At 35.1% G+C, this 16,350-nt stretch overlaps 1 protein-coding gene across 2 annotated transcripts in view; it reads left to right on the top strand.

Moving 5' to 3' along the window:
• VPS13A (vacuolar protein sorting 13 homolog A) overlaps positions 1–16,350 on the top strand; it is a 225,628-nt gene that overhangs the window by 87,908 nt on the left and 121,370 nt on the right. For both annotated transcript variants that reach the window (XM_040620229.1, XM_040620230.1), the window contains exons 27-33: positions 6,184–6,263; positions 7,735–7,794; positions 8,005–8,158; positions 8,865–8,981; positions 9,061–9,164; positions 14,162–14,329; positions 15,700–16,004. In XM_040620229.1, the coding sequence (XP_040476163.1) occupies positions 6,184–6,263; positions 7,735–7,794; positions 8,005–8,158; positions 8,865–8,981; positions 9,061–9,164; positions 14,162–14,329; positions 15,700–16,004 (988 nt within the window). The remainder of the gene's footprint in view (positions 1–6,183; positions 6,264–7,734; positions 7,795–8,004; positions 8,159–8,864; positions 8,982–9,060; positions 9,165–14,161; positions 14,330–15,699; positions 16,005–16,350) is intronic.

Here is a 16,350-nt window from a genome sequence, read left to right as displayed (position 1 = left end):
CTCAGAACGAGTACAGGGTGATAGATCCTTCTCATGTTGTCGTCTCTGATCTCAATCCAGGCTAATTTCCTCTTTACCTAATTACTTATGCAAAGTCCCTTTTGCCATATAAGGTAACATATTCTCAGGTGTTAGGGAGACATAATATGGATATCCTTGGGTGTCAGGGCATAGCATTATTTTGTCTACCATAAACATTTTATGTCCCAGAATCATAATGGATAAATTATATGATACCTCGGATAATACTTCCATTTACTGTGTTAGGCCTTTAGAAGAGGGTATTATGTATATTCCTTTATGTTTTTGGGTTTATTCGTGTAAGATAATTGTAAATGGTTGATGGAATGATTAAGACAAACAGTTTATTTCTAATGTGAATGCCTTTTATTTCTTTTTCTTGCCTAATTACTCTAGCTAGGACTTCAGTACTATATTGAATAAAAGTGACAAGAGTAGGCACCCTTTTCTTGTTCCTGATTTAGAGTATAAGGTTTCAGCTTTCACCATTGAGTATGATAGCTATGGGCTTGTTATATAGGGTCTTTATTATGTTGAGGTATGTTCCCTCTCTACCCACTTTGTTGAAAGTTTTTATGTAAATGGATGTTGAATTTTGTCATATGCTTTTCTTCAGCCATTGAGATCATAATATTTTTATACTTCATTTTGTTAATGTAGTATATCACATTGATAGATTCGTGGATGTTGAACCATCCTTGGAACAAATCCTATTTGTTTATGGTGTATGATCCTTTCAATGTATTGTTGAATTTATTGTGCTTATATTTTGTTGAGGATTTTCGCATTATGTTCCTCTAAAATATTGGCCTATGATTTTATTTTCTTATAGTATTCTTGGCTGGATTTGGTACCAGGGTAGTGCTTGACTTGTAAATGAGTTTGGAAGTGTTTCCTTCTAATTTTTAGAGATGTTTCAGAAAGATTAGTGTTCTTCATTTAATGTTTGGTAGTGTTCATCAGTGAAGCAGTCTGGTCCTGGACTTTTGTTTGTTGGGAGGTTTTTGATTACTGATTCAATTTCTTTATAAGTAATTGGTCCATGTATATTTTGTATTTCCTGATTATTAAGTCTAGAAAGGTTGTATGTTTCGAGGAATTTATCTGTTTCTTCTAGGTTGCCTAATTATTAGTGTTATGATTTTTCATTGTAGTTTCTTATGATCCTTTGTATTTCTGTGGTTGTCAGTTGTAATGTCTCCTTTCTCATGCCTGATTTTATTTGAGCCTTCTCTTTTTTTTCTTGGTGAATCTAGCTAAAGGTTTGTGCATTTTGCTTATTTTTGAAAGGACCCAGCTGTTAGTTATATTGATCTTTTCCATTGTTTTTTTAGTCTCTATTTCCTTTATTTCTAATCTGATATTTTATTTCCTTCTAATTTGGGGTTTTGTTTGTTCTTTTTCTAGTTCCTTGAAGTATAAAGTTAGATTGTTCATTTGAGTTTTTTCTTGTTTCAAGAGGTAGGCATTTATTGCTGTGCTCTGTCCTCTAAGAAATACTTCTGCTGCATTCCATAAATTTTGGTGTATTGTATTTATGTTCTCATTGGTCCTAAGGTATTTAAAAAATTTTTTCTTTATTGACTCAGTATAAAATTGTCAATATCTGCAGTAATTCTTTGTTGACCCAAATAGTAAAACTGTCACTATTTGCAGGTGATGTGATAATATATATATATATATATATATATATATATAAATAAACTTTAAGGGCTCCACCAAAATGCTGTTAGATCTAATCAGTAAATTCAGTAATGTTGTAGGATAGAAAAATACAAAATTCTTTTGGGTCTCTATACACTATGAGAAGGAGACGTTAAGAAAACAATTCCATTTGCAGTTCCATCAAAAAATTAAAATGCATAAGAATAAATTTAAGGAGGTGAAAGACCTGTATACTGAAAACTATAAGACAGTGATGAAAAAAAAATAAGTGGAAAGATAATCCATGCTTATGGATTGGAATAATTAACATGAGTAAAGTGTTCATATTATTCATAGGAAATCTGCACATTCAGTGCAGTCCCTGTCAAAATTCCAATGACATTTTTCACAGAACTAAAAAAAAAAAATTCTAAATTGGTATGCGACCACAAAACACCCCACATACCCAGAACAGTCTTGTGAAAGAACAAAAGTGGAGGCATCGTGTTCCCTGATATCAAAATATATTACAAAGTTATCTATGCTACTGATATAAAACTTTATGGTAGCAATATAAAAACAAACCCATTGATCAATGGAACCAAAAAAGTCTAGAAACAAGCATATTCATGTATGGTCAATTACTTTTGGCAAAGGAGTCAAGAATATAATATGAGGAAAGGATAGTTTCTTCAATAAGTGGTGCTAGGAAAACTGGGCCCCCATATGCAAAAGAATAAAACTGGACTATGACTACTATCCTACACCATACACAAAAATTAAGATGGATCAAAGGCTCGAATGGAAGACCTGAAACCATAAAACTCCTGGAAGAAAATATAGGCAGTAAGTGCCTTTACATTAGTCTTTTGTTGGTTATTTGGATCTGGTTCCAAAAGCAAAGACAACAATAAACAAGTAGGACTACATTAAACCAAAAATCTTCTTCACAGCTAAGGAAGCCATCAACCAATTGAAAAGGCAGCTGACTGAGTGGGAGAAGATACATGCAAATTAAAATCTGATCAGTGGTTCATACCCAAAATATATAAAGAATTCCTGCAACTCAATAGCCGAAAACCAATTCAATTAAAAAAAAAGAGTAGAGGATCTGAATAGACATTTTCCCCAAAGAAAACATAAAGATGGCTAACAGGTATATGAAAAGATGCTGAATATCACTAATTATTGGGGAACTGCTGCTCAAAACCTCAATGACATATGACCTCACACCTGTCAGAATGGGTGTTCTCAAAAAAACAAGAAATAATAAGTGTTGGTGAGGCTGTGGAGGAAAGGAAACCCTTGTGTACTGTTGTAAATGTAAATTAGTGCAGACATTATGGAAGACAATATGTAGATTCCTCAAAAATTTAAATATATCATATGATCTAGCACTTCCACTTCTGGGTATTTTCCCAAAGAAAATGAAGACACTAACTCAAAAAGATAAATGTACTCCGTGTTCCTTGTGGCACTATTTATAATAGCCAAGATGTGCAGTCAATGAGTGAATTCATAAAAGATGTGATTATCTTATTCACACACATACGCAAAGACACAACAGAATTCTATTCAACCATAAAAAAGAATGAAATCTTGTCACTTGTGACAATATGGATGGACCTTGAGAGCATTATGCTAAGTGAAATAAGTCAGAGAAAGATACCGTCTGATCTCACTTATATGTGGAATATTAAAAAAAAAAAAATCCAAGCTGATAGGTACATAGAAGATTGGTGGTTGCCAGAGGCAGTGGTGGTGGAGTGCAGTTGGCATGGGTGAAGGGGCTCCAGAGATAAAAAATTTCCAGTTATGAAATAAATCAGGAGGATACAAAGTATAGCATAGTGGTTATAGTTAACATACCAGATTGCATATTTGAAAGCTGCTGAGATAGTAAATCTGGAAAGTCCTCATCACAAGGAAAAACAAAATCGTAACTATGAGGACAGATATTAACTAGATTATTGTGATCATTTCATAATATATACAAATAATGAATCATTCTTTTTTATACCCAAAACTAATACAGTGTTATGTGTGACATACTCAATTTAAAAAAGAGAACTGATTTAGTAGGTTAATTTTAATTTTATAAAGCTTCTTTGTAACAGAAGAACATTGTATATGGTTAGGAATGACATTAACAATTTTTAGTTAACTATAGAGCAGTTTTTGATTTAGTGCCACTGAGCAGTTTCGCTATAGGGCTTTCCCCCTGTACTTTCACATGCACAACCTCTTCCGTTATCACCATCCACCACAGAGGAGTACGTTTGTTGCAGTTGGTGTACATTGGCATAGTACCCCCACTGTCCACAGTTGCTGTTAGGGTTCAGCTTGGTGCTGTGCATTCTAAGGGTTTTGGACACGTGTAATGACAAGTATCGAGCATTATATTATCATACACAGTTCCACTGCTCTACAAATCCTCTATATTCCACCTCTTCATTCTTTTCTGTCTTGCCCCTCGTCCTGGCAACCACGGAGCTTTTTTACCGTATCCATAGTTTATCCTTTTTTCCAGAGTGTCACATAGCTGGGATCATACCATATATAGCCTTTCAGACTGACTTTTTCAGCTAGTAATACGTATTTCTGTATCTTCTCATTACTTGATAGCTCACTTTTTCGTACTGAATAATGTTCCATTGTATGATGATGTACCACAGTTTCTTTTTCCATTCACTTATAAAGGGCATCTTGGTTGCACACAAGTTTTGAGAGTTCTGAATAAAGGTGCAATAAACATCTGTATGAAGGTTCTTGTGTGGGCGTAAATTTTCAGCTGCCTTGGGTAAATACCAGGGAACACCACTGTTGGGTTATATGGAAAGAGTACTTTTACTTTTGTAAGAAACAATCAAGCTGTCTTCCAAACAGGCTATACCGTGTAGTATTCTCAGTCAGCAATGACTGAGAGTTCCTGTTGCTTCAGATCCTCACCAATATTTGATGTTGGTGTATTTAATTTTGAGCATTCCAATAAGGTATGAAGTGGTATCTCATTGGTTTTTTTAAATTTGTATTTCCCTGATGACCTAGAGCATCTTTCTCATATGCTGATTTGGCTTCTGTAGATATTTGGCGAGTTGTCTATTAAGGTGTTTGATCTGTTGTTTTAATGGTGTTTGTTTTTTTCTTGATAATTTGTAAGAGTTCTTTGTATATTTTGGATAACAGCCCCTTATCAGATGTGTCTTTTGCAAATATTTTCTCATCTGTGGCTGTTTTTCTCATTTTATTAGCATTGTTCTTCACAGAGCAGGATTTTTAATTTTAATGAAGTCCAATTTAGTTCCATATTCTACACTTGTTCTGTAGCCCTTGAGAACATGAGTGTGGTAGACTTTACTATGATTATCTTTTGCTAAGAAAACTGTCATACATAGCAGATACAGAGTTTTACTTTATTATGCTTTTTTACATCAAGAAACCATTTGCTCTTGTGATTGGAAAAAAAGTGAACCAATTTGATAGTGCTCTCCAGCAATCCAGAAGTATTATAGCAGTTTTTAATTGTTATGTTTATTTTTTGTTTGTTTTCCCAATAGCACAGGATAAGAAAACCCTAGTTTGCAGAATACTGATACAAAGTTGCCATGGCCCCTATTTCTGTAACATTTTTGCTTTTGTATTTTTAGTTGGAGTGGGAAGAAGCGGATAGCATAATTTCTTATAAATGATCAGTAAATAGTTCTGTGGATAAGTAAATGTGTGAGAAAAGTCAAGACCTATTTAAGGTTTGAAATGCAAGTAGCATCTGAAGTAGAAAGCTGGCTGAATAGCTAATAAACTTTTAAATCTGGAAGATTCTGTGGAATGTGTTGCATTTTTTCCCCAGGAGTATTATGATTGATTTGTATTCCTTTCTTCCACTATCTAGATACTAATTTTGAATAATCATAAATAATTTGGTGATGATAGAGTTAAAGCCCTCATACAAAATACTGTTTTACAGCAGTTTTCCTACTATTTTCTTAAATTTTAATCAGAAGCAAGAATGCAACTAGTAAAGACTAATTTTACGGCAATGGGATTTACTCTAAACTAATATACAGAAAAACTTAGTTTTTCATCACATACCTGATCTGTCAAAAATAGGTTTTCAGGGAGTCTGACGATTTTCTTTCAAGGTATTTCTGTGGCTCAATGAATGGCTCACAATTCTCTCCATGTCCTTTCATTGCTCATGGTAATTACTCGTTTTTTCTTTAACTGATTGCTACTTTTTTTTTTTTTTTTTTTTTTTTTTTTACACCTTACTTTCTGTCTAAGTTTAGAAGGGTAAGATTGTTTCACATTGTGACATAGGAGATGGGAAGGGAGTTGTGAGGAGAAATTACAGCTTCAGAGTTTAAAGGAGGAGAGGGACCTGACTTGGGTAAGGTAGAATCCAAGGCCCAGAACTGATACAGGAAATTCGTCTTTTCCAGTTATATTTTATTAATGTTGCTGATATTTATTTTCCATTGTTTTTTTATATGAAAGAGTAATTTAAAAAATCATTTTTAGATGCAAATGAGAAACCAATTTATTTGATTACAACACTGGATAATACAATGGAAGATCTGCTAACACTGGAATATGTGAAGGTGAGTGCTTCGTTTGTATGCTTTGTTGTGGTAAATGTACTTCTGTAATTTTGTAATCAAGTTTTGTAAGTTAGATGCAGCTTAATCTTCATCGTAATGTGTTTTCTAAAATTCCTAAAAATTTTAAGGTTTTCTTGTTTTGTCATCCTTTATTAGTTTTGATTTATAAAACACTTAATATAGAAAAATAATAGGCCTCTGTTCTAAGTAGAAATGACATGAAGTTTTGAGTTTTTTTCCCCTCCGATAGCCAAAAAAAACCCAAAATCAAAAACCCAAACCATTTTTTTTTTTTTTTAGTCTTATTGTATTTGAGAGAGACAGCATGCATGCGGACGGGGGGTGGGGGAGAGGGGTGAAAAGAGAAGGAGAGAGAATCTCAAGAAAACTCCCACTGAGCACGAGCCCAACGCTGGGCTTGTTCTCGTAACCCTGAGATTATGACCTGAGCCGAAATCAAGAGTTAGAGGCTTAACTGACTGAGCCACTCAGGCGCCCTAAAACCCAAACCTTTTAATCTTGATGGAGTTTATTTTGATACGAGATCAGTCTTTCATTTGATTTCCTGGTGTTATCTGAACTTACCTCATTTTCCTGGTTTCAGTGACTCTATTCCTTTTCTATTGATTTATGATATTAATTTCATCATTTATTAAGTTTTTATATGTACTAGGGTCTACTTAAGATTTATTCCATGTTTTCATTGACCTGTTTTTACTTTTATGTAAGTGCCACATTAATTTAATAATTGCTTTATCGTAGGGGCACCTGGGTGGCGTGGTCAGTTGAGCTTCCCACTCTTGTTTCCCCTCTGGTTGTGAGAGATCACAAGGGTTGTGGGATGGAGCCCTACCTCAGGCTCTCTGCTCAGCACGGAGTCTGCTTGGGTTTCTCTCTTCCTCTCCGTCTGCCCCTCCCCCCTACACTTGTGTGCTCTCTATCTCTCTCTCTAAAATAAATATATGATAAAATCTTAAAGTAATTAATTAGGGGCGCCAAGGTGGTGCAGTTGGATAAGCGTTCAGACCCTTGGTTTCAGCTCAGGTCATGTTCTCGGGGTCTTGAGATCAAGCCCCACATGGGGCTCCCATCTCAGTGAGGAGTCTGCTAAAGTTTTCTCTCTCCCTCTGCCCTGAGCCACCCTCATGCGTGCTCTCTCTCTCTCAAATAAATAAATCTTAAAAAAAAATACTTGATCATAATAACGCTGAAAGAGTATTTTATTGCTTTTAAGACCATTTTTACTATTATTGATGTAGATATTTTGGGTTTTTGTTTATGCATTAAATAGCTTTTATATGACGAAAGCATTCTAGATCTAAAGGTAATGCACAGTATTTGGATACTTGATAGACAATTCTGTCACATAGAGGAAGAATTAGGAAGGCCCTTATGGAGTTGAAATTGTGTATACTATATGTCTTCCTAAGATACTCGAACAGATTTGCTTTTTTTTTTTCTCTTTGGATAGGCTGAAAAGAATCTACCCAACTTAAAAAGTGCTTATAACAATGCTATGCAACTGATTAAGGTATGAATGAATAATTTATTTTTTAATTAGATACTGTATTTTTAAGTAAATATATTATGAAAACTTTTATAACTACAACTGTATGATCCTTGAAGATAAAAATAGAATATTATAAATTCTTTATCCTTTATACCACAAACCATAGTGCCTTATACCGAGCAGCAAACAAATATTTATTGACCTGTTACTAAAATCAGCTTTGTTCTTTAGGTGAACTTTTCCTCTTTGGATATTCATTTACATACTGAAGCACTTCTGAATACAATAAATTATTTTAATAATATACTTCCACAATTGGAAGAAAAACCAGCTCCAGTGTCTGTTGCAGAGACTGAAGACAAAGGAGAGGTCGTTAAAAAAATGCGTATGTTTAAAATTCAGCTTCAAAGTTTTTTACCATGTGGATCAATAATAAATTAGCTTTTGCTTTATTATTCATGCCTAATATTGGCTTCAGAATTCTATTGCCTAGATTAATATCTAGAAAGATTACTATATCCAGGTAAATTTTAGAAAATGATACTTAAAGAAAGTGATTACCAGTTAAGAAAATGTGACTTTTATTTATCACATTAATCTTTTTAGTCAGATATTATACAGTGCTAGTATTTGATTTGGATTAAAATTCATGCATTTAATATCATAATTTTAGATTAGAAAAATAGAACTGAGAAAATTTGAATCACTTCACGGTGTGCTTTTTAATCAAGTACTTTTTAAGCAATGAAAAGTTGAGGTTTGACAATGAGAAGTATTACCTCATAATCATTGTGTCTCAAGTGATTTGTGGTTTTACAACTATAATTTTTTAGGTTTAAATGTTAGTCTCATCTAGGAACTGTTTTTTGTTGGGTCTGATTTGTTTGGCTTTGTTTTTATTAGGTTTGATTGGTTTTTTTTAGAATCCCTAATTGAGTAGTGACAAGATTATTTTGCTTGCTTTCAATGGAATGGCAAATCAGATTTTCCTTAGTATTATCATTAATTTTTCTTATACTTCGGTTACTTTATAAGGGTAGTGAGCTAACTACTAAACTTTTTCCTTATGTTTTACAATTATTTTTTTGCAGCTTTAAAACTATCCAAGAACGAAGATATTATTACCTGGCAGATTTTAGCGGAATTATCTTGTTTACAGATCTTTATTCAAGATCAGAAACGTAACATTGCTGAAATTAAGATTGAAGGTACTAAAATTTCAGAAAAAATAAATTCAGAACTATTAAATGGAAGAAAAGCCATTCAGTCATTCTTGTATTCCCTTAGGGCTTGATTCTGAGATCGTTATGAGGCCTGCTGCAACTGAAATAAATGCAAAGCTAAGGAATATAATTGTTTTGGATTCTGATAAGACAGCCGTATACAAAAAGGTATGAATTTGTTACTTAATAGTACCTCATTAAATATGCTTGTCCTTAAACATTGGTCATATAAATTAGTTGCTGAAATTTAGCAATGTGGCTATTAAGTGGATGGGTTTTGGAGTTAGGCATAATTGGGTTTGTATCTTAGCTCTGTTCCTTAGCAGTTGAGTGACCTAAACTGAGATTCTGTTTCTTTATTTGTAAAATGAGGATTAAGTATCTCATAAATAAGTTTACATAATGCTCCTGAAACATAGTTGGGGGCTAAGGAGGGGCAGTTAGTAAATGCCTTTTTCATTTTTTTTCTTTCTTTTTGTTCTTCTCCAAATACCGTGAACTTTGTGATGCATTTCAGATTTCAGCAGCAGAGGGTATGAAGTCAGACTGAACAGATGAGATTATTTTTTAAGTTTATTTTCATGGGTACTTACTATGGTATAGCTGTTCACAATATTAACTGAGTCCTTTGAACGGATGGCTAGTGGTCGAAGGGATCAGTATTAGTACTGGGTATAAGACAGTAAGGTTCTTGGTCCAGATACTGTTGTAGAGTTGGACAGGTAATTTTTGAACAGTCGAGCCTCTATGTAAGATGGTATATTTAAGAGAGTGAAGACAACATCAAGGAGTAGGATCAGAAAAGGCTGAGGTACTTCTTGAGTCATGAAGTCAGAGTTTGGAGTGTGAAAGGAAATAAGTGAGGTTTAGCCAATAATACTGATGAGATACAGTGATGACTTGATTTTTCTGTTAAATAAAAATCCTTACTCTTTATATTTTGTTATTAGGCTTGCTAGTGTGAGAAAACAAGGTGCCAAAGCATCAAATGTGTGTGGTCCATAGTAATAAGGAACAAGAAATTTTCCGGAAGCCATGATTTAATGTGCTTCTATTGCTTTTAAGAAAAAAACAAAAGTACTAAAGCATTTAAGAAGTAGATTATGCATTTTATTTGCCCTGTCTAGGAAGTAAAGCTCACATAAATAAGTCCATCTACTAAAAGTCACACAAGTAGTTAGTAATGGAACTGATAATGTAACCCAAGGCATTTACTTTTTTTCTCCTATTTAATTTTATTATTAATGCATCTGTAAGGTTAAAAAAATCAATTTACAAAAAGCTACAAAATGAAAAGTTTCGTACTTCGGTCTTCTTGCCCCAACCCCATTTCCCTCTCCCTATTCCTTGACTTTGATTCCAGTGTACATGGTTTTTTAGATTTTTAAAAAAGATTTTATTTATTTATTTTAGAGAGTGTGGGGGGTGGGGTGGGGGAGGGGAGGCTGGGGAACAGGAGGGGAGGGAGAGGGAAAGGGAGAGAATCTCATGCAAACTTTGTGCTGAGCACAGAGCCCAACGCGGGACTCGATCTCATGATCCAGAGATCATGACCTGAGCTGAAACCAAGAGTCTGACGTTTGACCGACTGAGCCACCAGGTGCTCCTCCAATGTACGTGATTTTTAAACAAACTGCCTTGGTTCGATAACTCTCCACATGTCAAGGAATTAGAGGGACAACATTTTGCCCCAGATCAAAGCTTCCTAATTACTGTGCCATGACAGACTATTGTGCTCTGAATGGGTTTTGGGCACAATAATGTATTTTAGCCCCTCAGCTTTTTGGGAAATTGGGCAAAGGATACCTGGAGTTCTCAGACTATTTGCATCTGCTCTGGAGCATCATCCTCTGTTTACCCTAGAACCATTGTACAGATAATTGTTATTTACGTGCGTTATACATAATATAGAATAACATGGACTCTAAGAAGGAGTCTAGCTGATCTAACATTCTTATGAAATAAGAAGATATCATTGTAAATTAGTTTCTTATATCTTTTTTATAGAAGTATGTTTTAAAAGTGAATGTTTACAAGAATTACCCACTTATTTTTATTTTTTATCCTTGGGTCTGTTGAACCCACGTATTAACCCATAGAAGATATTCTTCATCTCTGTTCCAAGTTTTTTTTTTAGTCGTTAATATATTCTTTATTCTTCTTTCATCTGTTTCTTTGCTGACATTCATCTGTTCATGCATATTTTCTACCTTTTCTACTAGAAGCATTTACCATTATTAATCATAGGAACTTAAAATTCACTGCCTGGAAGTTCCAACGTCTGTGTTACAGGCAGGCCTGGTTCTGTTGATTTCTTTGTCATTTGTTGGGTTTTGGTTTTCCTTGCTTTTTGTGGTATATCTTAGTTACTGATTGAATGTGACAGATCATGTATAGGACACATACTGAAATGAGCAATATTTATGTCTGATAATGGGTACTTTCTCTGCTAGGCTATTAGCATGGAGGTTGAGACAGTTTAATGGAGAGCTGAGCTGGGTTTGAGTTTTCTTGTTTAATAGGATTGCCTTCATTATACTACACATTCCTTCAGCTATATTTTGTGCTTAGGATGGGGGACTTTGTTCCTGGAATGCTGCTCCATGCTCTGTATTTGATCTTCCCTCTACTTCCATACCTTAAAAATTTCTCTTTCTGTACATTTTTTTTTTTTTAAAGATTTTATTTATTTATTGGACAGAGAGAGACACAGCGAGAGAATGAACACCAGCAGGGGGAGTGGGAGAGGGAGAAGCAGGCTTTCTGCTGAGCAGGGACCCCGATGTGGGGCTCGATCCCAGGACCCTGGGATCACACCCTGAGCCAGAGGCAGACGCTTAACGATTGAGCTACCCAGGCACCCCTCTTTCTGTACTCTTGACCGTTTCTTTCATGATCGTTTACTGCTGCTTTTTCTTCAGTGCTTTCCTGCTTGATGGTGAGTATTTTGTTGGCAGAGAGGTGTTTTGGGTAGACTTGTCAGTTGTCCTAGTCCTGTTCCAGTCCTCGCCATGCCTGTTCCTTTAAGTTTCTAAAATGGGGCATTCATGGGGTGCCTGGGTGGCTCAGTCGGTTAAGCATCTGACTCTTGATCAGCTCAGGTCAGGATCTCAGGGTCCAAAAATTGAGCCCTGTGTTAGGCTCCACACTCAGTAGGCAGTCTGCTTCTCTCTCCCTCTACCCTCCCTCTGCTTGCATGTGCTCTTTCTCTAAAATGAATAAATCTTTTAAAAAAAAAAAAAAAGAGGGCATTCTTTATGTATCTGTCCCTCTTTTCCATGGCATCTGACTCATCTCTTTAGTAGTTCCTATGGGGAGAGCGTATTCTTCCCTGCCCTAGGAGAAGGTGAACTAGAATGGTGTGGCCCCTAGAAGGTTTCTCTGCATGGGTGTAGAAGGGGTTTTCTTTTATCCTAGCCCCTGAGGCATAGTGTCTTCACCTGTTCCTGAGGACAACAAAGTATTGCCTTTCTCCTAGGTTCTTTTTTTAGGATTGATTTATTTATTTTAGAGAGCAAGAGTGTGAATGGGGAGGAGAGGAGGGGGAGGACGAGAGAATCCTTAAGCAGATTCCCCACTGAGTGCAGAGCCCTAGGCAGGGCTGGATCTCAGGATCCTAAAATCATGACCTGGGCCAAAACCCGAGTCAGACGCTAACTGACTGAGCCACCTGGGCACCCCTCTCCTAGTTTCTTAAGGTTTTGTTTTGAGAAGAGAATAATCCTGGTGGTCTTTTGGCCCTTTTTGCAATGAAGACTTCTCCCTCTTCCAGGGTCATAACCAAGGAAAGCTTTCTCTCATCTTCTACTCTGCCCCCAGTATTTCTCATAAGCTCCTAGCAGAGAGCTCCCCGTGAAGTCCTTGCAACTGGGAGTGAACTCTTCTTGGGTCTGTGGCTGCCAGAGATTCTATATCTCACATTAGTCCATAGTCCACCTTTACCATTTTAGCTGGATTCTTCTTATCTAGCTTGTGTGGTACCTGGCATCTCCTTCTCCTTCCCCTTAACACAGGTAAACTGGTGCTTGTGTTCTGTCTCTCCTGAAGGTACTTTTTTTATCCTTAGATTTTAGGCTGCTTGGTTGGCTTGTAGCCTCAAATTTCTAATGGTTTTTAAGAAAAGTTACGGTTTTATAGTTTATCTGGTTCTTTGGTGGTGGTGTGGTTGCCGTTAAGGTTTGGAATGGGCCTCTGCTCAGCATTCTACATCTGAGACAGAAGCAGAACTCCTGTAGGCTTTTTTCAGCCTCATCTTGCACCTCCGCCTTCAGAGCTCCTTAATTTCTTTGATTTCTTAGGTTTTCTTTGTTCCATGTTGGAATTCATTTGCTTTTTTGATGGCTCTTCAGCTTTCCGGCTTCTAGCATTTAGGAGGGTCAGGAAAGATATAAACGAAATTAGTTGATGATATGTCCATCTTCCAAAATGTTTTTGACATTTCACATGTGCTGTTGTCTCTACCATTTTTCACTAGTAGTGCAGAGCTTGAGATTTCAAACTGCCGTAGGTAAGTCTTATTCAGCAGTTGAGATGACCCTTCACAAACTAATAAGAGAACTATAGTGATAGGAGGAGACTTTTTGAAGAATCTGGAAAACCTATTCACATAAATCAAGAGAAGTAGGTTTCATTGAGTTGCAAAGGTACGGTGTTTTTCAAACTTTTTACAGTGACCAAATAATACATTCATATGGCTACTCTTATTATATAAGTATACGCACTAAATGAAAATGTATGGTCCGATCATTTTTCTTTAGTTTAGAGAGCGAGAGTGTGAAAAAATATTATTGAAAAAAATGTTGGGCCAGACCTACTAAACTAATTTCATGACCCACAAAGGAAGCTGCCATCACCAGTTTGAAAAACCTTGCCGTTTAGGTTCTGATAAAGGTGTTAGGGGGCCACCTGCATGGCTCAGTCGGTTGAGTGTCCAATTCTGGATCTCAGCTCAGGTCTCACTCTCAGAGTTGTGAGTGCGGGCACTGGGCATGGGGCTTACATTAAAACAAAACAAACACTAGTTAGAATTACTGCTTTATTTGTACTTGGCGTGAATACTTAGGAAGATTTTCCAAATACGTGTGTTTCATTATTTTGTGCTTTATTTTTGTACTGAAAGCACATTTCACAAGTGGATTTTGACACTTGAATTTTCTCTCATTAAGGCTGTTTACATCACTGGAAAAGAAGTTTTTAGCTTCAAAATGATTTCTTTTGTGGATGCAACTGCTGGTTCTGCATACACAGATATGAACGTGGTTGATGTTCAAGTTAATTTAACTGTCGGTTGCATTGAAGTAGTTTTTGTCACAAAATTTCTTTATTCTATATTGGTAAGTATGTTAATCAAATTTTTTATTTTTTCCTACTAGTTGGAAATTGCCGGGTGTCAGACATAGGTAAAGAGCAAAAATTCCTTGCATTATTTTTTTCCCTGATTTTTCATAATTTTCTGGGTATCCTTTATCATGACTGAAATGCACAGTGTGTTATTTATATAAAATCTTTTTCATATAAGAATAGTCCAGTTAATTCATACATGCATACTAATGTATTAAATATGTACATTATAGACCATATATAGGATTTGTTATATATTAATTGAATTCTTTATTTTATATATAATTGGTTTAAGTCTTTGTTTTACCTGACTTATAATTCTAATGAAATATATTAAATATATAATTGAAGTTTGTTTTGGTCTCATGTAATCATTATGGAAATTGTATTTTCTATTGCATATTGTAACTGTGATCATGTGGGGCTTTAAAGTGTTTAGAATTAATTTTGTATGATACCACCACAAGGTGTTTTGTGTTCTTTTCTCCTTTTCAGTCTTTTCCCCCGTTTTTCCCTTGCTGTCAGCTATTAATTTTTTCCTGTGAGTGTCATACCTGTCTCTATGACTTCAGTATTCACTTTTTAAAAAAATGTGGTCTCTAAATTTTGGTGTATAAACTAGATAATCAGTTGATTCTAAATAATGTCGCTATTTTTGTGATCTTTTAAACTGAGGTTATGATACAATTTTTCCCATAGCCATGATTTTTTTTCATACACAGATAGTAAAGATGAACAAACATCCCTGGTCTAATTTTTATTTTTTCTGATTTATTTTTATAAATCAAAATCATTATGTCCCAAAGCCCTGCCTTTTACTCAAAAATTACTGAAAATGAATTGTTTTGAAACATGCAAATGAAGTATAATTTTAAAATTAAGTATAATTCTAGATATATTTTACATTACTGAAGTATTTTCTAGAGTTCAGAATTAAAAAAAACTTTAGAGTTCTTGACAAACATATTTTATAATTTTTCTGTTACTTTTTGTCTTACAAACATAAATAAGCTATCACAGTCCATTGAGGCTCTGTAGGGAAATACAGTATGCTTGCTTAGCCTTTAGGGAAAGTGAGATAATAAAGGAAAAGAGTTGCCAGTGAAACCTTGAAATATCTGCATGTTGCTGTGTTGTAGGGACAAGATTTTTGTTTTTTCCACTATGTTTCTGTATCCTGGTGTTTCTCAACTTTTATTGCAGAAAATTGAGATTTAATACAGACAACCAGACTTTGAATAAAGAATGCTTGGTTGTACCAAGAAAAAATTTTTCTCATGGGAGTGAAATCATAAGCATCAAGATATATTTAACAATCATTCATTAATGGTAACTGTAAGAATATAATTCTGTTATCTTTTAGGCTTTTATAGATAATTTTCAAGCTGCTAAACAAGCCTTGGCTGAGGCTACTGTTCAGGCAGCAGGAATGGCTGCTACTGGTGTAAAAGAATTGGCACAGAGGAGTTCTAGAATGGCGTTGGATGTTAACATCAAAGCCCCAGTGGTGGTCATCCCACAGTCTCCAGTTTCTGAAAATGTTTTTGTTGCTGATTTTGGACTAATTACAATGACAAACACATTCCATATAATAACAGAGAGCCAGAGCAACCCCCCACCCGTTATTGATTTGATAACAATAAGGCTGAGTGAAATGCGACTATACAGGTAAGCTTTGCTTAGGTACATTTGTGGAGAATGCAGTCTTTTTCAAACTTTCTACATTAAAGGTTTTGGTATCCTGAGTCTTCTGTGTACAGGGAGATTTTACTTTATGTAACTATACTTAGTTTTGAGATTTTTCTCTTCCCCAAGCTTTTTGGCAAGATCTATTAATACTCTCCCAGTTTTTTGAAAACCTAGATGGTATTTGAAAATTACTCCTTAGATAATTAGGAACACTGTACAGTTTATTATCTGAGGATGTATATTTGTGCTTTTTTGTAGTTCTTTTGTAAATTATAAGGTTATAAAAAAGTGGGAGAATTTCTTTTTTTTTTTTTTTTTTTTTTTT

The sequence above is a fragment of the Ursus maritimus genome, unplaced genomic scaffold (assembly GCF_017311325.1).
Source record: "Ursus maritimus isolate PB19 unplaced genomic scaffold, ASM1731132v1 scaffold_34, whole genome shotgun sequence".
NCBI classification, from domain to species: domain Eukaryota; kingdom Metazoa; phylum Chordata; class Mammalia; order Carnivora; family Ursidae; genus Ursus; species Ursus maritimus.
The sequence above is the reverse complement of the archived record's forward strand: the minus strand, read 5'-3'. Positions and strand labels throughout refer to the sequence as shown.